This window comes from Patagioenas fasciata, chromosome 1 (genome assembly GCF_037038585.1).
Source record: "Patagioenas fasciata isolate bPatFas1 chromosome 1, bPatFas1.hap1, whole genome shotgun sequence".
Classification (NCBI taxonomy): domain Eukaryota; kingdom Metazoa; phylum Chordata; class Aves; order Columbiformes; family Columbidae; genus Patagioenas; species Patagioenas fasciata.
In genome coordinates, this window is record NC_092520.1 from 31,689,636 (window position 1) to 31,715,944 (window position 26,309).

Below are 26,309 nucleotides of genomic sequence, written 5' to 3' on the forward strand. Positions count from 1 at the left end.
AGCACGACCGACCCGGGCATGGGCGGGGCCCTCACATACCATAGAGTCGTCCCTCCCCCGGCGCCGCGGGCGGTTGTTATTGAGGCAGAGGAGTCGCGCGAGCATTTCCTGCTCCACCCCGTCCCTTCTCTCCCCTCCCTGCCCCGTCTCGGTGTCAGCGCATGCGCGCCGGCAGGGGCACCTGAGGGCGAAGGGGCTCGGCCATGGCGGCCTCCATGATCTGCAGCCGGGTGTCGGCCGGGCTGAGGGGCAGCGGCCTCCGCGCCACTCTGGGTAGCGCCACGGCGAAGGTAGAGGCCTCGCGGGAGAGGGGACGGGCCGGAGCGGGCAGGGCCGTGCCGTGCCGTGTCGTGTCGGGCCGTGCCGGGCCGGCTAGGTTTGGGGTCACTCCTTGCGGAGTGACGGCGGGAGGAGCGGCCGCCTCAACCCCCTCCTGCCGCCGTCCTGCCCAGCCCGGCCCTGTGGCGGCGGCGGGGCTGGCAACCGGTGCTCGGCTGTGGCACGGGACCTCTGCAGCTGCTTGCTTGTGGCGGATCTTCCCGGCATGGTTCCCCTTTCCTTCCTTTCAGACTCCCGTGCCCTCACTTGCTTGGGAATCCCAGTGTTTCTATCTCGACCACCACCTCACTCACACCAGGGCTTGGGCTGTGCCAGTGAACTCCTTCCAGCTTGCATCTCCCCGGTCTCTGTTCTTGTTTCCTGAAAATGCTTTTTCATAGGATCACAGAATAGTTTGGATTGGAAGGGACCTTCAAAACTCATCTAGTCCAAGCTCGTTGCAGGGACATCTTCAACTAGGTCAGGTTGCTCAGAGCCCTGTCCAGCCTGGCCTGGAATGTCTCCAGGGATGGGGCATCTACCACCTCTCTGGGCAACCTGGGCCAGTGTTTGACCACCCTCATTATAAAACATTTTTTCCTCATATCTAGCTTGAATCACCCTTCTAGTTTAAAACCATTACCGATTTTTTGGGGTGTGGCCTTGTTTTGGGCTGCAGAACTCCTGGAACACAGTGCAAATAAATGATCTGGGGAGTCTGAAGTGTGTAACTCTCCCTATGACTTTCTTCTCCTTTCCCATATGGAGGAAGGTCGCGTTGAGTTCCCCTCTCGTGTTACACGCAGCCCAGCTGATCAGACAGCGCCAGAAACAGCAGCCACAGCGGTCAGCACCTCTTGCTTGGGTTTCATGCCAAGGAAAGTGCTTGTTCTTTGCAGGAGGAATCCTTTAGAGCTCAAATAGCCTCTGTCTGTTCCCTAGCTTGAAATGTCTTGGTAAAGCTTTTACGTTGTCTGCATGTTTACTTCATTCAAAATGAAACAAAACCTTAAAAACGTAGTCTACTAGAAACTTTGTAATACAGACTGATTTTTGTGCTGCTTGTGCCAATAGTACCTACTGAAAAATAAAAAATAAATGCAAAAATTTACTTATATCTAAGTTCGTTTTTGTAGTCTGTTTGCATTGAATATCAGTGCTAATCTGCGTACGTGGATTAGCTGAATTCAGTAGATTTGCTCTTTTGTATGTGTATAAAGGTCATGTTCCTATATCATGAAATATGAAGAATGCAGCAAACATTTTTGACTTTTGTGGTTGATAATTTTCTTGTTATGAAATACAGTTACTTTACAAGATACCCTTTGGAAAGGTATGTCTTCTTAAAAGTTCATGGGGTACCTTTTCTTTTTTTAAAAAGCACTGCTCCCGTAGTACCTCTTCTGATGTTTTCTCACTTTTTTTGCTTTATATGAAATATCAGAAATTCTTGAGGTTCTGTATATCACTTTTGCAGATGAAATTGAGACTCTTTCCACACTGTAATTTCCAGGGCTGAATATTAGGCATGTTTTATTTTACTTAGCATTTGAAATTATAAAGTCATCTCACACTTTTGGCAACCCTCTGATTCAGTGTAGATGTTTGAAATGGGCCATAACTATTTTTTTCTGTGTTGTGATAGTTATGTGAAGGCTGAATTGTCTGTTCTGTAGCAAATTAAGTTCACAGAGTACAACCTTCGAAGGTGGCATAACTTAGTTTTGCTGCCTCTCCCCTGAACTTAGTTCTTAGTTTGGCAGAAGGAAGCATTCTACCAAAACTTTCAAACTAATCTGTTCTGCATGCTTTTCTCTGTTCTCTGATGCTTTCAAACTTCCTCAAGGTTCTTCTCCCTACAGATATATTGCTTAAAGTACTGAAATGCTAACTAAATACTTAAGAGTGTTTTAACCCTGTCAGTCCTTGTCACTGGTAGCAGCTTCCCCAGCTCTTTCTCACTGCCCCAGTAAAATCTCCCAAAACCAGACCTGACCTGACTGACTGATATGGAAGAATAATGTACAAATGCAGGATTAAGTGATCAGGTGTTTGCATTGGTATGCTAAACTGTACTTGTTTAATATGTAGACTTTATTAACCTAAACAAAGAGAGCAGTTTTGCCCAACACAGTGATTTTTTTGTTTGTGTTTTCTTTTTTTTTTTTTTCCTTTTCCTTCAGGTACTTGGTGGAAGTCCAGGAATACTCAATAATCATGGGTTTCAGGTGCAACAGCAGCAACAGAGGCGACTGTCACTACATGAATACCTGAGCATGGGACTGTTGCAGGAGGCTGGCATTTCTGTTCCACATGGAGTAGTTGCCAGGACACCAGATGAAGCTTACAAAATAGCAAAAGAAATAGGTATAATATTAAAGAGAACATATACAATATAGGCATGGGATTTATATAAGGTGTAACTGCTTTTTCTGTCTTTCCTGGTAAGACATTTCTGGAGTTCTGAATATACTGCCTCTTTAAGAGAGCCCTTTCGTGTGAAGCAACTTTTTTGCCAATTTGAGTATTTACTTTGGAGCCGACATCTTTCTAATATGAAGTTACCTAATGCTTAAGATTGCGCAGTGCACACTCATGTAGTGGAATCAGTTAAGTGACCTAGTTTTGAAGACACTTTTACCTCTGTATTGAGACTGGTTTATAAAGCTAAACTGTTTATCTGAAATTCCAATGAGGAAGGACTTGATCCTATTTGCACTGAAGGCTGTGAACGTACATTTCAGGCACCATTGTTCCTGTAGCCCAAATGCTGCAGATACTTTTCCAGTAACTTGTGAGTCTTGTTTAGAAGGAACAGGGCAGGTTATAAACTGTATTAGCCTAGACTAATATAACTACCTGAACTTATTTCGTATGAGTAATAGTCTCTACTTTGTGCAAATCATGGATTTCATTTTGCTCTCAAGCAAGGTTAGAGGAAATCTTGTGTGAAAGGCTTCAATGGTGGTGGCCAGGTGAGGCTTCTGTAGTCCAAAATCTCGTATAGAGCAAAGATGTGAAGGATCCTTACCTTCAGACTGTAGAAGAAGAGTAAAATCCTATTATTTTGTGAATGTGCTGTTCTGGCAGAATGCAACTACATGCAAGAGGGGAGAACTTTGATGGCTTCTAGCTATATGGTAAATTCCTGGCTTGCTGATGAAAAAGCGTCTAATCTCTTTGCCTGGTGCTTAAATACTTACTTAGAATTGATCTTTCATTAAAGACTTGATTCTGCCTATTGATTTGCCACTTTACCTGCTATTGTGTTGTAGCAAAATTTTTGGATTTGGTTTGACCATAGCACAGAAATCAACTTCTGTCCTTTCTGGCATTAATATTTGTGTTTTGTGGTTGTTGTGTGGGTTGTTTGTTTGTGGTTGTTTGTGGTTTTTTTTTTTTTTTTTTTTTTTTTAAATTTTTTTAGTTTAGAGCTCCCTTTCCCCATAGGCTGGTCATAGAGTTTTAATGGAGGACATTGCTTGTCATATTCCGCTCCCATATGCAAATACATTAATCTCTTTTCAACTCCAAATGGATACATTTGTAGTGATTCCCAGGTTATAGGTTTTGTTAGATTCAATTGAGTTTCCTGCAGATTTAATGCAAGAAATGACATCTGAAAGAGAAGATATTTTTTTCTAGAGCAAGTTACACTGCTTTGTCATGTAGACAGAAATTGAAAAGCTGCTTTTCCTTCAGATCTGATGTCCTAGAAATTCAAGTATTGTCTGCCTGCCTTCTTTGTCTTGTTCTGATTAGAGAGTAAATGATACAAAATTATAACTTCATTAGTATGAAAGAAACATGTTAAAATACTTCTGAGAATGGTTTAAAATTCAGTCCCTTGCCTTCTGTTAAGAGTGAGCTTGTAGTATGATTTAAACTTCACAAACTGGGCATACTCTTTTTCTTACATTAATATCTGCACAGACCTCCTGCTAGTGTCAAATGAGACAACCTTTACCTGTGGCTCTTCGATAGACAGCAAGGGAACTCGCAGGCCTGGATTCCTTTGTTTTGTTCCTTGTTCAGAGAGGAGAACTATGGCAAAGTAGGTCTTTTCCATAGCTAGTTTTTAGCTCTGTCTCATTCACATGGCTTCTCATAGGTTTGCCTTTTATCTGGAGTATGTGACCGTGTGTGGTTTCTTTGGGGTCAGAGAAATGAAATTGTGAAGTGTTTGAGATGGCATCCTTCAGTAAGCTAGAATAAAGGAATTCAGGGCTTCTGGTTGTCAGCCGTATACTTTAAGTTGGTGTGTGATGCTGTGGCTTTCTTTGGTACTTGAGAAGAGGAAGGGAAGACTTCCCCTAAGGACAACACACTGCAGCAGCTTGAGTTTTTGAGGCATTGCTCAAACATAGTCCAGAACTCATTCTGAATAGTGACAGGTTATTCTTTGCTCCAGTGTTTGAGATCTTTTTTGATTATTGTAACCATTTCCCTACTATTTTTCGTTTGGTATGTACTTAAAAAAATAAAACAAACCAAATCTCTAGCAGGACGAAAAAAATCTTACTTTTTTTTGTCCACCTACTCATTGTTTATTTTCGTCAGGTAACGATTGTTGTCGGTAGATAGGAGGTTATCTTTTGCTTCTTTTTATGTGTTAAACTGGTTTTTCAAATGTTTGTCTAAACTGTTACAAAGATAGTTGCTAATACTGCTTGCCCTGTCTCCCTCCTGCTGATCTACATGCTCCTGATAAGCTTTAGTCAGAAACATGCTCTCTGTAAACTCAAGTTTGGCACTGGATTTCTTTCCTTTTGCAAATACATCATTCCAGTTAGAAATGGGTAATTTTTTATCCTAGTGTATAACAAATACAGCCTTTTCATTAACAGATTATCATAGTTCAGCTATGATTTGCATGCAATGATTCTTGCAATACTCTAAAGTTTCAAATGCTGAAAAAATGCAATTTTGAAGTTAAATTCTAAATAACCATACTTAGTAACACTTTTTATCCTAGTGTACAACAAATACAGCCTTCTCATTAACAGAGTTTATCATAGTTCAGCTGTGGCTGTAGCTAAAGCGTTGTAGCCGTGTTGTGTGAACAAAGCCAAAGCTTAATCATAACAAGGATTATTATCACATGAAGTTAACTAGTGTGTGGTAGAATGCTTATCTTGAGGTCCGAAGTTAGATGAAGTAGTCTGGAAGCCAGAAAGAGTGCTTCCTCTCCACGTCATAGTCTGTCTTGTACTAGGTATTTTTTCTGCTTTGCTAGCTGCATCTGCAACTGATTATTGTTATGCTTCTATTTTTAAAAAATCTTTTCTGTTGTTTCATGGGAAGGTTGGCTGTTGTAATTATTACAATATTGATTTGTATATAGCTTTTTCTTTTCATATTTGTCTGGCTGTTGAGAGTCATCATTAGAATTTGTTACTTATTGCAAGCAGCTTTTTCCTATCAAAATCCCTCCATCTCATTTCAAGTAAATTGTTATCACATACTGGTTCATGTAACTATGTATTATTTTTAAATAACTACTACTGAGTAATACAGTCCCTGGGGCAGGTTTGGACCTCATATAAATGTCACTGCTCACTTCATTTGCTTCCAGTAGTTCACCGTCTTCATTTAAGACATCCAGATCCCATTGGTGCCACTGAAAGAATGCATTCTTCTCAGAGCTAAGACTTGTATCTGATGAAGTTTTAAATACTTTATTGATTAAAAAAAAAGAAAAAGTATTTTTAGTTATTTGTGGGCTTTGCAATATGTGACTTTTCATATGTTACATGAGCATCTGACTTAAGTTTTGAAAGTCAGCTGAGTAAATTATCCATAGTGTTGGTAAGAGGCTACAGAATGTATTGATTGTCTCTAAGTTTGTGGTTTGCTTTCAGCCTATGCATGTGTCCTATCTAGTGCTGTGACTGGTGCCGATTTAGAAGCTGATATGGATTTGTTATCAATTACATGACTAATGAGCCTAAAGACTATCGAAGAACAGATGCTTCATCAGTGTAATAGCAGATAGCTCAGCAGAACATGCTCTTTGAAATGTGTAGTATTGCTGCTAAGCACCTATGGAAGTGTGTGTGTTGCTGTAACTGAAGGTTTGATGCTTCCTGATAACTTCCTCTGTTGACAGTTGTGTGGAAGGGAGTGACATATTACATGCCTGTAGAAAAGCCTACTTTTCTTTTACATGAAGCATACATTTCTGTTCATGATGATTTGAAAGGTAAGAGTTCTGAAGTGATTAATATCTTGAAGTAGCTTTTGTGTTCTGGTAGTTTTGTAGGACTTTAAGGTAGTGAATCCCATGGCTTTATGCTCGTGGCTGACTGTCACATTTTAATAAAATAAAAAGCTGTGCAGAATAGGAGGTGTTGAGAAACTGAGCATATAACATTTCACCTTTCTATACCAGACTTCTTAAAAGAAGACTGAGAGCAATGAAGTCTGCTGTTACTTTTGCTTATTGCAGTTTAAGAGATTTAGTCATTCTCCTTATCAGTGCAATTTATAAGGAATGGTCTTTTTTGGTATTCTTTTTACATAATGACTCAAGTAATTAGCTTGACTGCATTCCTGCAGACAGGAACATCAATAGATATATCAATATCAATAAATATTTCTTTTCAGACTTATTTTTAATGTTTTAAAGACCTTTCAGGTTCTTTTCAATGTTATTATTTTTCTTTTGATTGCTTAAACATACAACCTGCATTTTTTTCTTTTTAATAAAGTAATACATGTAAAACTGAGCGGATTATAAATAGGCTTACTGATCTCAGGCTTTATTTAGTCAGAAACGAAAGTTTAGTACAATGTATGCAATTATTTTCTTAGGTAGAGTACTAGCTTTTTCTTTATTAACTCATCAGAGTAATAGGTATTCAAGCACAGTGGCACAGAAGCTGGAGTGGTTTTCTTCTTAGTGTTTGCCATGTTTTCCTTGGTAGTCTGTGATTAAGTTTTTTTATTACACTGAAAGCTCACATCTGGTTTGTTCCTAGTACTTTCTGGCTGCTTTGCCATTGTCAGTTTTCCCTGTTTGAGAATTATCTGCCTGACTATGTTAACTGCTGTCTTTAAGGTTGTTTGCGGAGTCTGAAGCTCCAGAGCATTTATTCAGATGGGATCCTATCCAGTAGGACATGGATGATGATCTAAGGCGAACCTGTGCAGAAATGTCCCAGGTGTTAAATAAAACCTGCTGCAGTGGTCAGTGCTAAGTGGGTTTTTTCCAGTTATGTTTGTGCTTACCTGTTCAAAATCTCTGGATAACCAGCAGTAGAATCATAGAATGTCCTGAGTTGGAAGGGACCCAGTTCAACTCCTGTCCCTGCACAGGACAACCCCACAGTTCACACCATGTGTCTGAGGGTGTTGTCCAGTCTCTTCTTGAACACTGTCAGGCTTGGGGCTGTGACACCTCCCTGGGGAGCCTGTTCCAGTGCTCCACCACCCTCTGTGTGAAGAACCTTTTCCTGATGGCCAGCCTGAACTTCCCCTGGGACATCTTCCTGCCATTCCCTTGGGTTCTATCTAGAAACCAAACATTTACTTGAATTCTGGCAAACACTACTTTTTTGGCATCCTAAGCTTACATTTTGCTTCAACCTTTGCTTTCTTTTGTAGTACTTAATTCCTCTGAAGTTCTAATAGCAAAGCATGTTGTTGATGATAAATCACTAGTTCAAATAAGTTGTCTAACCAGTACATTCAAATTTTGACCTCTATATTTTGATTGCTTAACTTAAGCTATTGCCAAAAACAAACCTGTCTGGTGAGTCAATGAAAAACTTGATGCAGTTGATTAATGTCAGGAAGTATTTGCGTAGAAAATAGTATTTTGTAGTAGGCATGAAACATCTTGTTTGCTCTCCTGACTGGTATGGTCCGTTCGGTGGAAGAACGAAGATTCCTGGCACATAGTTATTTCAGTAATCGTATTTTTGATTTGCATGCGATGATTCTTGTAACACTCTAAAATTTCAAATGCTGAAAAAATGCAATTTTGAAATTAAATTCTAAATAACCGTAGTTGCTAACAAAATTCGGACAGTATACTCTGAAGAGATTCTCTGCCTGTGTTGGCAAAGTTAGGGTCAACACACTCTTTATGTTGAAACTGTTGACAATTGTTAGTTACAAGCCCATCTTTTCCCTCTCTAATTCCAATAAATACAACAATATTGTTTAAACTTGGAGTTTTTATTGTATCTGTGCAACAAGAAAAAAAAATGGTTTGTGTTATAAATTGAGAGACGTTCTTCTTGGAACTAAAAACTTCTAAATGCAGAATAACTGAGGCAAAAATTAAGGGTCTTGGTCCCTCTCCCAGGGTAAGTTTGTAGTTGAGAACTTGACTAGCACTTGCGTTATTAACCTGTTACTGCCTTTTACTGTTGTCTGTTTTTTCAGAACAAATTAAGCTTGCATAGTTATCATGAAGGTGTTTGTAACTGGTGAGAAGCAGTACTGCTGCTACAGCTAGCATTGGGCAGAGAAGTGGCCATTAAAATGATTTCACAGAAGTCAGAATGGAAGCTTGTAAACCAGAACATTTTATTGAAAAGTTGTCTACCCTAATCATCAGACTTTCTACTTGCACAGAAAGCTTCAGAGATACAAGGGAACAACAAGTTTTTTCGCCTCTTATTTGTGTTTTACTTAGATCAAAGCATGCATGTGAGGAGAAGGAGACCTTTCACCCACTTTGAAAGCTTAGGTTATGAAATCAGAAATTATTCCTTCTAATCAGTAAACATTAGTACTGGTAGAAAAGAAGGTCGGTCTGTTTCCTGACTGTATTACTCTTTCACTAGCTAGTTAATAAAGCATTGTTGAAGATAAAAACTGTAGTGTTAATACTGTATAGATTTCTGGTGTCCTAAACAGATGCTAGCTTTCTGTTTCGTGGATTCCAGGCACCTGTTCTCATTGGTCTCTAATCTTAATTTTCTAAACATTTCCTGATTATTTTCAAGCTGTTTTACTTCCATACACTTTTAGTGTTAGTTGCCATTAGTACAGAAATGCAGCTCTTAGCAAATGCTTGTTCTGAGTTTCTTACTTTGTGTCTGTAGCTTGCTTGTGAGACACTAGCTGTAGTAAAGGTTTGTTGTTTTTCTGTTATACTGCCCGGTGTTAAGGCTTTACGATTTGTCACTGTTGCTGAAAGCAGATGTCCTGCTTTCTGTACCTCGCACTTCAGTGTCCCTGCGTGTGCTTGTCAGCCAGTGCCCAGGCTTATGGAAGTACTATCTGCTGGATTAGCTTTTGCCTTCAGCAGAGTTGCTGTTCTGATACACTCGAGGCACAATTGTGCAAATGCTTATGCTGGCTTGAGAAGGGAGGCTGGTGTGCAAAGCCGAGGACAGGAGGCAGGGTGGCAGTGCTGCTGTGCTGTGGTGCAGGCTGCTGTAAACTCTACAGACTTTGTGTGTGGGTACCTGCTCTGGGGCAGAAATTGCTGTTTTTCATTGCAACAAAAGCCTAGCAGTATTTCAAAGCAGTATAAGCAAAACAGAAGGGCACAACTGTTGATACTGACTAGAAAACTGTGTTAGCTGCTGGTTTCTAACTTTTTTGTTGGGTTACTGTGTATCAGCTGTTCTCTGCTGTGTCAGGTTGTGTGATAGTACTGCAGCTGTAACACTGTATATGAGATGTGTGACCAAATGCTTCTGTCTCCTAGTTTTAGGGTCACTTTAAATAGGGCCTGTACGAAAAAATGTTTATTGAACAATAAACTTTCTGCATGGGTCAAGTTAAGATTTTTGGAGTCATGTTATCTTGAATTTTGTTTTGGGTACATTTGTGCAGCTTAATTGTGTGTAAACATAGCTGGTCAAATAACCCTTGAAGTTTTATGTGTTTATGCAGTCAAACAGCTGGTTTGCTTGTAGTGCTGTAGGAAAACAAATTACAAATCATTAATATCCTGCTTAATTAGTGCCCCAATTGCTGCATTATGTTGCATAAGGGATAGTCCAATGACAATTTCGTTATGGCCGAAAGTGATTGTGAAGAGTTTAAAGTTGTTTCTCACACACTTTTTTGGAATGTTTTTGTATGTTACCAAAGTATAATCATGCATAATACTTAACTTCTTAAGAAATATCCCATGGGATCAGGCCATTCTTAACTGTTGTTTTGGGAATATCAGAGAGAATATCTCTGCCAAGTTTTTTTGCATCTCTTAGCCTAGCTTCATGTCTCCTGGCAGGCTTTACTATCTTCTGTGTAAAGCAGCGTCCTTTTTCTTGCACCGTTTTAAAACTGACTTTCCTCGGTAGGTGGTATTTGTTTCTGGCTGGTGTAGAGCAGGAAACAGAATGTTTGATGTAGTTGTGTGTTCTTGCTCTGTCCCTCACCAGGTATGGCCAAAGACCACAATCACGTTCCTGCTTTGTTCTCCTTCGATAGATTTAAAGAAGTGCAAAACTCTCAGTCACTTCTTGTAAGGGAACCTCTTCATTTTATTTATCATCCTAGTCTTTCTCATTGAAAATTACTTTTATGATGGTGCCGAGGGCTAAATGTAGTGTTCCAGCTGAGACCTTAATGTGAGCTTTAGTTTGCATCTCCTTCTGACTTGTTCAGATTCTGATCTTTATTTCTAGGAGGAGTAATTGCTACTAAGAAGGTGCCTGTGGGTGAACTTTGTGGCTTTCCTGAAAACTCAGAAGCAACAGCTTTTACTTGCTGGGCTTAGTGTAGGAGATTAAAAGTAGGGTGGAGAAATAGGACCCTCTCTTCTGAACATCCTACTGGATTTTAAGTTAAATCTCTTAGTCTTGATTACTAAGTATATCAGTTTTGAATCTTTGTCAGATATAGAACTTGTGTAGAAAGCTCAAAACAGTAAATTAAATAATACTGTGAATATTTAAATCTTAAATACTTGAGTCACTTCAGTACCTGGTAAAGGAGGCCAAATGGATCTTCTGTGAGCAAGGGAGCAACTGCAAGTGTGGTGGTGTGGTTTTTTTAAAAAATTATTATTGTTTTTCAGTTCTCTCCACAGAGAAGACAGTATTTTTCTCTCTCTTTTATACTAACACTAATAAGTCAAGGTCCTCCAAATTTTGTGTTTGTATGTACGTACAAGGTGAATTGTGTTCAAATGGATGGAACTTTATTTTTATGCTTGTGTGTTGGAGCATATGGCTTTATTTATCCATGAAACTACTATTTATAATCTTATTCATACCTGAGGCTTAGTGTTTCCTTAAGCAAGCTTTGTACTTAAAGTAATTGCATAAAAGTTGGTCTCATGAATAAAAAAGACCAAAGTCTTGTTTTACGTGGCTTCTATGAAGCATGTTAACTTACTTGATTGCCAGTACTTAGCTATAAAAACCAGTTATCTTCAGGAAATGAATTAAATATTAGATAATAGACTATAGTAAGTCAACATATACTTGTGTATTTGTAACTTCATGCTTCTGGTGTCAAAGGACTTTATATTGGTTGTGGATTCAGAGATCTGTTGTTAGGCTGACAGTCAAGAAACATCTACAAGTAGTTAGGAGTAGTAACTTGAGCATTCACTTTGCATATAGCCACTCTAGCTTGTGATATTCTACAAGTTTAATATATCTGGCCAGGCAGAATGGAGGCCAAAATAGAAATTGGCACAATTTCTTTGTGTCACATAATATTTTTCAGTATGCATAGCAGCTGTTTTTTATAAGTACTGTAGTTTTTCTGGAGCTTTTCCATGGCTGCCTTTTCCTATCTAAGAGAAGAGCAAGTTCGTTCTTCACTTGAAAAGACCAGAGTGACCCAGCTAATGGTGGCATGAGAAAAGATGGGATATGCTGCACAGATGCAAACAGGGCAGCTCTTACATCTTGCAGTGTAGCTCTTCACTGCAGTGTATTGAGTGTAATTGAACTTTAATAATAACTTAGGGCTGTGTTTTACTTCCTTTATCACCTTAACTGACTTGATGAAACTTTTGCTTTCTGTCTTTCAATGATGCTTCAGAATATCTGAGTTGATTTTGATTATGTTCTCTTACTTTTTAAACCTAAACACATAGTCTCCCCTACCTAGAAGAATATTTTGAAAAAGGGCTTTTAAAACCATTAAAGGCAACTAAAGGACTCATTCTGCCCACTCTGGGAAAAACAGTAGATTTGCTTAGGCCTCTGACTTCTGCAAAGCACTCAAGCTTATGGATCAGTGCTCTGCTCAATGGAAGCCGTAGTGACCTGCAAGTTGACTTGAGTAAGTGCCATTGTTACGTATCATTGCTGAGAAGATAGTGGTTACAGATACAGGATGTTTGTACTTGACAGAAGAAAACATTGGATTATGGTGTGTTGGATATTCAGTTTCATCTTGTTGATAGTCTGTGAGATACTAATGTCTTCATCATTTGTGATTCAAACACACATTAAAGGTATATCAGAACTCTCAAAGTATCAACAATTTCGGATACTGACTCACCAAAGTTTGTTCACAGAACAGCCTGAAGCTGCAATTTATGGACGGTTTGAGACTTTTGGAATAACCTGTGTGAGTTACAATACAGTCTTTGATTCATGTATTTGAGTGTTGGATTGGGGGTAATAACAGCCTTTAGTATTTTACCTGGGGCAATTTGTTTTAGTTGTCACAGATGACAAATTTTGGGTTTTCTTTCATTCCAGGTTCAAAGGATCTTGTGATAAAAGCACAGGTTTTAGCTGGTGGTAGAGGAAAAGGAACATTTGAAGGTGGCCTCAAAGGAGGAGTGAAAATAGTTTTTTCGTAAGTTCTTTCTAAATTATCTGAGCAAGTGGAAAAACTTCAAAGTTTCACATTATAAATTGAACCCGCTGCTTAGTTTAAAATCAGTATTTTAATTATTAACCTTAATATACCAAAAATTAGAGAAGATTTTTTATGCTGCTTCTGTTTTTCTAGCAGTTTTTGTCACATTCTGAGCTTCTTTTATTCTAGTCCAGAAGAAGCAAAAGCTGTCTCCTCCAGAATGATTGGAAAGAAGTTGTTTACCAAGCAGACAGGAGAAAAGGGCAGGATATGCAACCAAGTATTTGTCTGTGAGCGCAGATATCCCAGGAGAGAATACTATTTTGCAATAACAATGGAAAGGTCATTTCAAGTGAGTAATATTAAAAATAGAAGTAAACTAATTAACTTGTTATAGCTGAATTTAAAAAACAAACAAAACTGTTTACTGTACTGGTCACTTGCTTTTGAAAATCAGAAATATACGTGAGCTATATTTTTTTTCCTAGTATCTCTGACTGTATGATTGCCTTAATGTTTAAATGTTTTAAAAATGTAATGCTGTGATTTAAATTTAAGGAATAATATCAGTAGCCATAACTGAAGTTCAGAGTCATATGGCTGAAGGGGAGATGGGTGGAATGGGGGAGTTATTTTCATTTTGGTGGTAGTTTGTGCTTATCTACCAGATACTTCTATTAGACTTTAGTTCAAAAATACAGCTATGTGTGTGCATGTACATGTACACGCTATTTAAGAGTGTTAGGAATGTGATAAGTAAAAGTATTTTGGAAGAGCCAGTGGTTTTGGATAAATCAAACATCTTCTTTCTTCAATGTGTAGAGGTTTCTAGAGGTGCGCAGTTGTGTCACTCAATTTTGAGAGTGCAGTATCTTTCTTACCAACTCCAAAAGAATACTACTGTAAAACAATTTGGTCCTAGAAGTTTGTTTTCAGAGCTTTCAGGAAGATTGAAAGCCATACTCGCTTCTGCTTGTGTGTTCTGTATGTGTGGGTATGTAGTCTTTTAGCCTACAATACAAACCCAGTTACTGGAATGTGTCGATGTATTTTCTGACAGACTGGTGTTTCATTATGGAGTGTAGAGCTTGAATTGCTAAATACCTTCAGCAAAGCCAGGGTAAAGCAGATCTTGGAAGCCTTTTTTCTGAAGCTCAGCAAAAACTGGGATTTGTCTGTCCAGATGCTTAAGAGTTTGCAGAGGTGCTGCTCTTGGTAATCGGAAAGTATCTCTGGCATGAGTAAGAAATAATTTTCTGTGGAGAAATGTGGAAGCTAGTCTTTCTCTCTTTTTTTTTTTTTTTTTAATTGCAAAATTAGGGATTCACTGTTGTATTGGTTCTTTCCTCTTCCTCTGTAGTGTTCTTTCTGATAGGAAGGTATCGGTTGTGTTGAATTTTAATACAATTATATCATTAGTGTGCCTACGTTCTATTGTACTCTATTATAAGCTGAGAAGATCCAAATGCTATGATACACACTCCAGTTTTACCACAAGGTGGCATTAAAATACTGCAAATGGCTGGATTTTATGATGTTAAAATTGTGTACTATTCAAGCAAGCATCCTAGTGTAAATAAAATTTACAGTAACTGATTTAAGCAAATTAGATAAAGAAAAGAAACATTTTTCTGACTTGCTCTTGTATAAAAAATATCTTATTAGTGTATATAGAGCATAGCTGTGTGAATTACTGTCTTGATAGGGATGTGCTTTGTTTTTACTGGTGGCTTTGTAAGTCATGTTTTTAGATATGCTTGTAATTGCTGTGACTTTTCTAGGATGCTTATGATGAGGAAATGCCTTTCAAAAGAAGGAAGTGTGAAGGTTGAATACCAGACTATGTATTCCTGGTGTTACTGCAAAACTCACCCTTTAAGGGAAGGAAAAAGTCTGTAAAATGGGCAGTTGAAAGTGGAACTTGATGTCTCGAGTGTCAAGATGTCTTATGTTTTAAGCAAAACTGTTCACTTTGGTCAATTCTGTGGAACAATGCATTGTTTTTATAATGTGTTTGTAGCTTCCTGACTCTGTTCAGGAAATTAATATCCAGAAATGTTCATTGGGTTGAACTTTATTGAACCTAGGATAATCCACCATCTGTATGTTTCCATATGGAAGGATGGCAATGGGAGGAGAGTGGGGTGGGTATCACTCTCTAACCCAGTGTCACATTTTCTGTAACTATTGGTCAACAGTTACAAGGCTGTTTAATGTTTAAGACCTGCGCTGATATGAAATGCCGCCTTAGTACAGCAGCTGTCATAATCCACACGTGGTGGTGATAAGGGTAGGTAGGTTGAGATGATGCAAGTGTGTCTCTACTGTAAACTGGAGGACTGTTCCCATGGGGAGGGATTTTTAGGTTCTGTGGTAGTGAGCCCTTGATGTTTTTGTTGAGATTTAGATAATTTTTTAACATTTGCAGCAGAGATTTTTTTTTATCAATTCTGGTTTCTTAATTTATTTTATTATTGAATAATTGAGACCAGTTTTGTCAGAACTCTGTAACTTGCTTTCAGTGATGCTATAGTTAATGAGTTTTGTGATCCTGCTGAACAGGAATAGTTTGCAGTAATTTGTTGCTAGGTTCTGCAGACCTAGATTTGTCCTTGGAATTGGAGCTTGGCAGGATGGATAAATGAGTGCCTGGCATTCAGTGTGTGTTTGGGTAGGGGTGAGTGGAGAAGGGGGAGCTGAAAAGGCTTTCCTTTTTCTGGTGACAACCTAGAACATAAAATGCATGTGATTATTAAGTTGAATCTTTCTATCAAAATTTAAAACTAGTATGTCTGTGTTAATAGCTCTGCTGCAGTATATACAAAGGAAACTTTTCCTTGCAATAAGAAATTTGACTCAACATAGACCTTAAAGTAAGGTATTATATACATGTGTTGAATAGAGGATAACATTCTCCTCAGTAAAAGCATAAAGGTACAATGCCCAAATAAAAAAAAGAATCCAACTAGCAGCAAGGTTTTATTGCTGTGAGATATCTTATGAGAAGAGCGAAGTTTCATTTGTGTGGTATAAAATTACTTATGCCTTTTTTTTCTCTTTTTGTTCTAGGGTCCTGTGCTGATAGGCAGTTCTCAGGGTGGCGTCAATATTGAAGATGTTGCTGCAGAGAATCCTGATGCGATAATTAAGGAACCCATTGATATAGTAGAAGGCATAAAGAAGGAGCAAGCTGTTAGGGTAATTGTTAATGTGGAAAAGTACACATTAGCAAGGGTGGGACGGTCACTTTTAATTTTTTAAAGTGTGCAAGCATTGAACCTGCTGAGTTGTCTTAAACCATTTTGAAACAGACTTGAACTAGATATTGAAGTATTTTTAGGTGATAGTCAATGTGAATCCAATCATGCATAGCAGTGTTTTATCTAGCTTTCATATAGCTCTGTTAAAGGTACATGATCGTGAGTTTTTACTTGCTCTTCTTCAGGATGAATGCAGTGTTTTGTATTGAAAACAATCTTTTAAAACCCAAGAGTTACCTTTTTTTTTTTTTCTTTTCCCCAGGAAGACAGGAGAGGTTCTACATCTATAAATTCAATTGACACTGAACTATATAGCTAAAGTGGGACATTCCTAATTTGTAACTAAATCAAACTCCAAACATCAGTTAATTGATAACCAATTTTTTACTTTCAGCTTGCCCAGAAAATGGGATTTCCTTCTAATCTGGTAGATGAAGCAGCTGAAAACATGATCAAATTATATAATCTCTTTCTGAAATATGATGCTACCATGATAGAAATAAATCCTATGGTGGAAGATGCGTCAGGAGTTGGTAATATTTTTTTTCTTTTTTTTCCTTGTGTAAGAGTTTGTCATTTTTGTACATCTAAATGAGTTGCTTTGCACTGCTAAAACTTCAGCTGTATAGAGCAAGAGGGCTTAGCATTAGCACGGTATGTTGAAAAACAAATTTAATAAAACTTACAAATTTTAAAATCTGAGCATAGTAGATATCTGCTCGTAAGTGGTAAGTAGGATTTTAAGTTTAAAGAGCTTCCTGTTTTTTATTTATTAAAGATGAACACATCTTCCAGTCTTGAGTGTTTGGCTACCAAGCATAAGACATTCCTGGAAACTGAGTCTTTTCAAAATTCATAAATCAAAACTGGAGCCATCTTGTGTATTCAAAGTTGGTAGTGAAAAGATAACCAGAATAGTAGCACCTTCTAGAAATCTCCTGCCTTTACTTGGACATCAGAATGATTGGTTGAATTTGATGCTTGAAGTATTGAAAGACTTCCGGTGTTTGTGGTATCTTGATGTTTATCAGGTTTTTAGCATATCCAGTTGCAGAATAGTTAGTTAATGTTCAATCGCAGCCAGTTCTGCTCTCACCAAACAATAAGCCTGTGGAACGTATTTCTACTTGAACTCAGCTACAACAGTTTTAAATTTAAACATGAGTGTAGCTTCTTCATCAAAGCTTACAGTTACTCTATTTTTAATGTTTTTCTTAATAATATTGCTTAGATGAACAGTAGGGAGCAGTCTCTCCCATCTGTTTCTTGTGTATTTTTATATCATCTGTAGTGAGGGGTAGAAATGAAGTGTTACATTTGTACAGAGAGAAACTTAGTTTTGATGTAAAGAATACTCTAGGTTTTTCACATCACCCTGTTATTAATATATCCAAGTGAAACTTACTTTTATGTGTATTCTTTTGACACCTTTTCTTCCAATTCAGGTGTTTTTTCATTGCGTTTTCTGTGCTTACATGCATGCACATTCAATATATATATATTTAATCTAAAAGCAGAAAACTAAGAGTGAATTAAAAAACCCAAACCAGAGACCTTCTATAGGGATTAATTTTATGCCAATTACTAGAACATAATTTGCTTAGATTTATCAGCTTGTTGTAAGCATTTTTGTTTCTAGAGTGTTTCAAGGAATCAGTTATCTTCCTCTTTTGTGCAGTTAAAGGGACTTAACTGATTGTGTCAACTGGAGAGAATCTTGTACTTAGAAGCAGTGCTAAGCGTGTCTTTTCAGCAAAGCTTTAAGTTTGGACTGCATGAACTAGCTGCCAAGTTTGACTTAACATACTTTAACATATTCATGTAGTAGTTTAGCTGTTATTCTAGTATTAAATGATGGTGTGTTTCTTTTTTTTTTTTTCCTTTCAGTGATGTGTATGGATGCGAAGATAAACTTTGACAGTAATTCAGCCTATCGTCAGAAGAAGATCTTTGATATGCAGGATTGGACACAGGAAGATGAAAGAGACAGGCAAGCTGCAAAAGCAGATCTCAACTATATAGGATTGGATGGAAACATAGGCTGCTTAGGTATGTTCTATTCAATGAATTTTAAATGACGTAATGGATTTATAGACCAAATTCCTAAATGTGTTCTTTATTCTCATGTAGTCAATGGTGCCGGTTTAGCTATGGCCACAATGGATATAATTAAACTTCATGGTGGAACTCCAGCAAACTTCCTTGATGTTGGTGGTGGTGCTACAGTGCATCAAGTGACTGAAGCCTTCAAGCTTATTACCTCTGATAAAAAGGTGAGAGAAGAGTTAGTATATCAAGGTCCTACACAGTGGCAAAACAGACTGTGATTTGAAAGACAATGCTTAGTGTGTGTTCTCCAGAAAACATCTTTTTATAAGCATGAAATTAAAAAGGGAAGAAAAAGGAGATGTTACATCTTGGTGCAAATTAAGATGACCTGAAAACCTGTTGAATTTTTTTTCCTTTTTTAAAAAATAGGTTCTTTGACTGTGTACTGAGTAGGCAGTTTTGTGTCCTCCGTTTGATGTTACAGCTGTATTTGAATCTTCTCAGAAATCTTTGTGTCAGAAACTTCAGGCTGTTGGACCTGTTTTGCAGCTGGGGCTGTTTTATGCATAGACTTGTAGAGATGAATGTTCACTGTGCTGTGCACAAGCAATTTACTAAGGTGCTAATTATATGTAATCTAAGATAAAATAACTTTGTAATGGATTTGGAAGGGCATTAATGTTTAATTCTATCAAAAGGTTATGAGGAGTGTCTGAATGTTATTAAAATATTAAGTTGTTTGAAACTGGAGGAAGAACTTTACCATCCAAGAAGAACACTGCAGGGACCATATTGATGAGAGAGGTGATTATCCCAGTGGGAACTCGATGGCAGTTTAGGACTTTTAAAAAGAAAGAAAAATATGAAAAAGAGGTAGCTGAAAAAGGTGGGAGTGACTTGCAGGACCTGGTAGTGGTGTGCTACTTTTGCACCAGAATTTTATACAGCACTTGCTCATCTTTGGAAAGGGCCAGAAACAAACAGTGAGTGATGTTCCAGACGAGCTTAGTCTCTTTCCCTTTGGAAAGATTTTTGTTAACAAATGCAGGATCTGACACACTCTTCAAGAGTGTTATAGAATCATTTAGCTTGGAAAAAGACCTTCAAGATAATTGAGTCCAACCACAAACCAAACACTGCCAAGTCTACCACTAAACCGTGTCCCTAAACACCACATCTACACGTCTTTTAAATGCATCTAGGGATGGTGACTCTGACTCTACCACTTCCCTGGGCAGCGTGTTCCAATGCCTGACAACCCTTTTCATGAAGAATTTTTTCATAATAACCAATCTACCCCCCCCCCACCCCGGCACAACTTGGGTTCATTTCTTCTCATCCTATCACTTTTTACTTGGGAAAAGAGACCAATACCCTGCACGCTCCAACCTCCTTTCAGATAGTTGTAGACAGAGATCAGGTCTCCCCTCAGCCTCCTTTTCTCCAGGTTGAAAAGCCCCAGTTCCCTCAGCCGCTCCTCATCAGACTTGTTCTTTCTTCATGGTCTTTCAAGTAACTGAGGTGAGAGTGAGGGGCACAGAGCACCTGAATTACAGAGAGAAGATGAGAAGGAAGAATCTGGGAATTGTTGATTTGGGACAAGTTCTTGCAATGATAATTCTCTGCTGCTGCATGGACAGAGAGTGTCCAAACAGAGTTCTTAACATATCTTTCATTTTCTGCCTTCCTTCAGCTGCTCACTGTTTTATCAAAAAACTATGACTGTAGCTGGGATTCCTGGTGCTGAAAGCGAAACAGCAGCACAGCCCACTGGTGTCACCGACTGTACCCTGGCTGCACTCTGAGTTCAGTTCAGGTGGTGTTTGGAACAACCTTCTGGGGTGCCAGTTGAAGTTGCTTCTACCCTTTAGTAGCAGTAGCAAGAACAATGTCACACAAATGAGCTAGTCGAATTGCAAGACCATGACAACCAAGCTATTGTTTATTAACCAGTTACACATTAATATTTTGTTTTGTTAAGTTTATTCTGTCCTTCAAGGCTGTCTACCCATTTTTGTTCCTACTTTATTGCATCTTTCACCATTGACTATGTTCTTTTTACCCCTCTTTTCCACCACTTGAGTAGGAAAAGGCTTTCCCTTAACTTCATGCTTAGTCCTCCTGAATAAAACATATTTCAGATAGCTTACCTCTAAGCATACTGTTTTTTAAGTAAACTGTATAAACATTGTCTTGTGTGTGGGTTTTGTAAATTTTCTGTGTTCTCTAGCGTGGCTTCTTCAGTACATGCAGGTACTGGTGGTGGAGGTACTTCTGCTGGAATAGTGTTAAAAATTGAAAGATAAACAATGACAAATGACTTCATTTGAGTTTTGTCTGTTTGGCTTGGTTGAAGAAAATTGAACAGCTCTCTTTATTAACGATGCTCAGAATATTCTGAAGTAATGGACAGCGTTGGCTTTATACACAAAATGAGTGTGTGTCTTTTGAAGTAGACACAGAATACACACTGTAAGAGAAGTGGCTATTGCCTGCAACTCAGGCTGGGTTGAAGGACAGTGTGGAAGATTCCTGGGACAGGCATTTTTGCAACAGGGTTTTTCCTCAAGTAACTGTTCTGCTGTGACTTTATAGAACTGTACTTACGTTGCTGATGTTCTCTAGAACAGAAATGTTTCCCATCTTTTGCAGAACCCCTCATTACACTTATGGAGTTTAAATTTTCCTTAGGCTGAAGGGCTCAGTGCTGCTTTTGTCTGATGTGCCTCTGGCCATTTTTAATGTGAATATTGTGATTTATTCTGTAGGTACTGGCTATTCTGGTAAATATTTTTGGTGGCATCATGCGATGCGATGTGATAGCACAAGGCATCGTAGTGGCAGTGAAGGATTTGGACCTAAAGATACCTATTGTGGTACGGTTGCAAGGTAAGTGTGCTTCAGTACATGTTAAATGTATTTGTCCGTATTAGCAAATCGTTTTGAGCTTATATATTGCGTAGCAAATTGCCTGTAAGCTGAAGACTATGGAAAAATAAGGCAAAGCTTGAGTTTGGATGATGATTGGCAAGTTAATAAAAAGAGTTTCTCTGCTTTTATAACTATTAAAGTTGCTGTCTTCTAGATTTATTCACAAAATTACTTTTGGAACAGGCTTCTTAAAAATATATGAGAATACTCTGGTAGTAGTCTCCTGTTCAATAAGAATGACATTTTATCTGTTTCTTAAGGTACACGAGTTGATGATGCCAAAGCTTTAATAACAGCTAGTGGCCTCAAAATCCTTGCGTGTGATGACTTGGATGAAGCTGCAAAAATGGTAAGAAAGCTGGTTACAGGTACTCTTTTCAGAACACAGCACTTGTTGCAGAATATTGAAAAACCGAAACTCTGTTAAATCAGCTAACGGTAGCTTAGGTTATTATCAAGGCCTGAAGCAAATGTTTTACAAATCAATAGGTACATATTTTGAAAGGAGAAGAGCTAAGCAGCTGTTATACCCCGGAAATTTCTGTGTTGGAGACTCCCCTCTCCCCCCTAAAAGCACATTAAAAAGTAAGTTTTAAAAAAAACCCAACAACAACAAAAAAACAAAACCCCAACAACAACAACAACAAAACCAAACCAAAAACCAACAAACCCCAAAATTGCTTCTTCCACGCTCAGGATTAGAGCATCCCCACACATAGGATGTCAAGGAAGGGAACCAGGAGGCCTGTGTGATTGAATAGGGATCTGTTGGGTATGCTCAAGCAGAAGAGAAGAGTTTACAGATCATGGAAGGAGGGACTGGCCACTTGGGAGGAATATAAGGCTGCTGTTAGAGGATGTAGGAAGGCAGCTAGGATAGCCAAGGCCTCCTTAGAATTACAGCTGACGAGAGGGGTCAAGGACAGCAAAAAGAACTTTTTCAAATACATAGCAGATAAAACTAATACCAGAGGCAATGTAGGCCCACTGATGAATGGGGTGGGTGCCCTGGTGGCAGAAGATACAGAGAAGGCAGAATTACTGAATGCCGCCTTTGTCTCTGTCTACTCTGCTGGAGGCTGTCCTGGGGAGCCCCGTACCCTTGAGACCCCGGATGAAGCCAGGTCAATGGAGGAGTTTGCTTTAGTCGATGAGGACTGGGTTAGGGAGCAATTAAATAGTCTGGACATTTATAAATCCATGGGTCCAGATGGGATGCATCTGCGGGTGCTGAGGGGGCTGACTGAAGTCATTGCTAGACCGCTCTCCATCATTTTTACCAAGTCTTGGGAAACAGGAGAGGTGCCCGAGGATTGGAGGAAAGCAAATGTCACTCCAGTCTTCAAAAAGGGCAAGAAGGAGGACCCGGTTAATTATAGACTGGTCAGCCTCACTTCTGTCCCTGGGAAAGTAATGGAACAGCTTATCCTTGGTGTCATCTCAAGGCATATCAAGGATAAGAGGGTTATTAGGGGCAGTCAGCATGGCTTTACCAAGGGTAAGTCATGCTTGACCAACCTCATAGCCTTTTATGAGAATGTAACAAGGTGGATGGATGATGGCAGAGCGGTGGATGTGGTCTACCTTGACTTCAGTAAAGCCTTTGACACAGTCTCTCACAGCATCCTCACAGCTAAATTGAGGAGGTGTGGTCTAGACAATAGAGTAGTGAGGTGGGTTGCAAACTGGCTTAAGGAGAGAAGCCAGAGAGTGGTGGTCAATGGTGCGGAGTCCAGTTGGAGGCCAGTATCTAGTGGAGTGCCTCAGGGGTCAGTACTGGGGCCAATATTATTCAATATATTCATTAACGATTTGGACGAGGGAATAGAGTGCACTATCAGCAAGTTTACTGATGACACTAAGCTGGGAGGAGTGGCTGACACGCCAGAAGGCTGTGCTGCCACCCAGCGGGACCTGGACAACCTGGAGAGTTGGGCGGGGAATAACCTGATGGAATTTAACAAGGGAAAGTGTAGAGTCCTGCATCTGGGCAGGAACAACCCCAGATTCCAGTATAGGTTGGGAAATTACATATTAGAGAACAGTGTAGGGCAAAGGGACCTGTGGGTCCTGGTGAACAGCAGGATGACCATGAGCCAGCACTGTGCCCTTGTGGCCAGGAAGGCCAATGACATCCTCTGGTGTATTACAAGGGGGGTGGTCAGTAGATCGAGAGAGGTCCTCCTTCCCCTCTACTCTGCCCTGGTGAGACCACACCTGGAATATTGTGTCCAGTTCTGGGCCCCTCGGTTCAAGAAGGACAGGGAACTGCTGGAGAGGGTCCAGCGTAGGGCAACAAAGATGATTAAGGGAGTGGAGCATCTCCCTTATGAAGAAAGGCTGAGGGAGCTGGGTCTCTTTAGTTTGGAGGAGACTGAGGGGTGACCTTATCAATGTTTATAAATATATTAAGGGTGAGTGCCATGAGGGTGGAGCCAGGCTCTTCTCGGTGGCGAGCAATGATAGGACAAGGGGTAATGGGATCAAGCTGGAACACAAGAGGTTCCACTTAAATTTGAGAAAAAACTTCTCAGTGAGGGTAACAGAGCACTGGAACAGGCTGCCCAGGGAGGTTGTGGAGTCTCCTTCCCTGGAGACATTCAGAACCCACCTGGACATGTTCCTGTGTGACCTCTCCTAGGCATTCCTACTCCAGCAGGGGGATTGGACTAGATGATCTTTTGAGGTCCCTTCCAATCCCAAACATACTGTGATACTGTGAAAACAAAACCAAAACAATGGAAACTAAAACCTCAGTAAATGATGAGTCACTCTCTTTGGTAGGGGAATGGCTAAGAGCTTAGCTTTATTAATTGAAAAAGATACTTTCGTTTAAGTAAATGAAAAATGCAATGTAACACTTCCTTTGATAGACTACTGTATTTCAGTGTGCATGATTAAAAATGGCACGTAGTTGATTGTCCTGTCCTTATAAGATAATTAGATATTCAGACAGGTTGTTTGTGATATTTTTTTTTTTTGTGTGTGTGTGTGTGTGTGTATGTATTTTGTTTTGCTTAGTTTCCTGGCATTGAACCTCTAGAAGCAGCTGTGAATTGCTTGGAGGAAGAACTTATTTAGCTGGACAGTATGGCCCACTGTTTTAAGGAGTAGAATTAAGACCTGCTAGGCTGATCAAGCTTTGGTTAGGTCAACAGAAATCTTCCCTAGCAGTATTTATGGGTCTTCAAGCTATATATTCACCTACGTGATGCATCTTCTGAAGTTGCTGCTGAATCTAAAGTTCTCAGCTGAATCATGGTGCCATGCAAATGGAGTTCAAATTAGTTTTGTGATCTTAAATTACCTGTGTCTGTAGAAGCACTTTTTGAAAGACTTATAGTTGTTCTTGTATGTTGCCGATAAGGTAATTCCTTAAACAGGTTTATGTAATGTGATGCCATGAGGGGGATAAACGAATAGATGAGGATAGATCAAAGTAATTAGCTGAGCATTCAAAGCAGTGATTATAACCAGTGATGTTCAAAGTATTTTTTCCTACCTAAATAGTTAACAACTATCTGCAAATTATTCTAGTGTATTAATACTTTAGATGCTCTCCAAGTTAGATAATGTGAGCAAGAAAAACATATTACAAATGTATTGCAACAGTAAAGATGAAAGTTTTTGATCTGCAAAAAATTAGAGGGTGGATCTTGTATTGCAGGAAAACTTATAGTTCTGAATATTTTTTTTTTTCCCTAAAGAACCACTTAGTTATAATATTTGATTCTAAGCAGGAAATAATTGATAGAGCTTTTGAGTTATTGTGCCAGAGAAATTGAGGCTCTATAAAGTATCAAAATAAGATCCAGAAGTGGTTGTAACAAAAACTCAGAAGGAGACATAGCTTCTAGATATATAGAATCTCTTGTGAGTGGGTACCCAACACCTCTCAGGAAAATGAAGTAGCACATAAACTTTAAAACTTGCAGCATTTTTGTCAAGGTACTTGGTTGTAAATGAGAACCAGACATTGTGTAACTGTGTGAGGTGTTTTCTAAAAGACTTGACTGATCTTTCATGCAGAAGTTATTAAGAAGCTCTGGACTAAGTTATAATCTACTACCTGCCCCCTGCCCAGCCCTCCAGCCCCTATTTAAGATGTTGCTGATGATCCTCTGCCATTACTTTGTTTAAAAAGATTGGTCCATCTCACTCAAGTTAAGATTGTTTTGAAGTTAAGTCTTGATTTTCTGTTTTTCAGGTGGTGAAGCTCTCTGAAATTGTCACCTTAGCAAAACAAGCTCATTTGGATGTTAAATTTCAGTTGCCAATTTGATCTGAGAAATGCCATGCCAGTGTCTAACATGCTCTCTGAAATACTGTGTTCTGTGGGATATTTTTCTTTGTGTGTGTGGAGGTTTTGGCTGTTTGACAGGCGCACAAACTGAAGTACCTGGTCTTTAATGTTAACATTCAGAATGGTCAGAGTTCTTGTAAGAGCATGTGTTGCTGATATTTAGCCCTTCTTAGTTGTTGTTCTCAAGCCTCCAGCTTCTGCTGCAGAATGTCACTTGCAATATACTTCTGCGTTGTCCAAAGTAAAGCTTCTGGTTGAAAAATCATTATTCTGAATAAATTCTGAAGTTTCTTTACTTGTAAATTTGTATTAGCCTTGGTTAAAATAAATATGACTAGATTATCTAGTTGTCCAGGTGGAGAAATGTATTGAAACGGTATTTTATATTGGAAACAGTTGTACTTAGCAGTATAATGGATGTGACCACATCAGTCATTATTTATGAACAGGTGCATTTGAGCTTGATCAGAAACATTTTTAAGAGTGCTTCAATGAAGTGGCTGGTAATTATTCTGGACAACATGTTTAATCACTACAAAATATACTGTAGCACTTAGATTTTCACCATTTCCAGCCCTTACAAAAAAAGCGTTGTGTAGTTTTGTATATGAACAAGAATTTACCAAACTTCAAGGAGAAAGAATACATAGAGAATTAAAATGTCTATTGTACATCACTAATAAAATTGTATATTAATAAAATGTCTCCCAAAA

At 38.9% G+C, this 26,309-nt stretch overlaps 1 protein-coding gene across 1 annotated transcript; it reads left to right on the forward strand.

Moving 5' to 3' along the window:
* Positions 1 to 134: 134 nt before the first annotated feature.
* On the forward strand, positions 135 to 26,309 carry SUCLA2 (succinate-CoA ligase ADP-forming subunit beta). The gene is made up of 11 exons (XM_065857948.2): positions 135 to 290; positions 2,502 to 2,685; positions 12,951 to 13,050; positions 13,243 to 13,405; positions 16,123 to 16,251; positions 16,708 to 16,846; positions 18,201 to 18,362; positions 18,444 to 18,586; positions 21,131 to 21,251; positions 21,554 to 21,642; positions 25,501 to 26,309. Exons 1-11 carry the CDS (start codon positions 204 to 206, stop codon positions 25,573 to 25,575), a joined length of 1,392 nt encoding a protein of 463 aa, XP_065714020.1. The 5' UTR covers positions 135 to 203; the 3' UTR covers positions 25,576 to 26,309.

Excerpts from the sequence above, each read along its gene's own strand:
- SUCLA2 (XM_065857948.2), top strand. The coding sequence starts at position 204 with ATGGCGGCCTCCATGATCTGCAGCCGGGTGTCGGCCGGGCTGAGGGGC. Across the intron at positions 16,847-18,200 it reads GGAAGATGCGTCAGGAGTTG|TGATGTGTATGGATGCGAAG; the intron begins GTAATATTTTTT and ends TTTTCCTTTCAG. Across the intron at positions 21,643-25,500 it reads TGGATGAAGCTGCAAAAATG|GTGGTGAAGCTCTCTGAAAT; the intron begins GTAAGAAAGCTG and ends TCTGTTTTTCAG.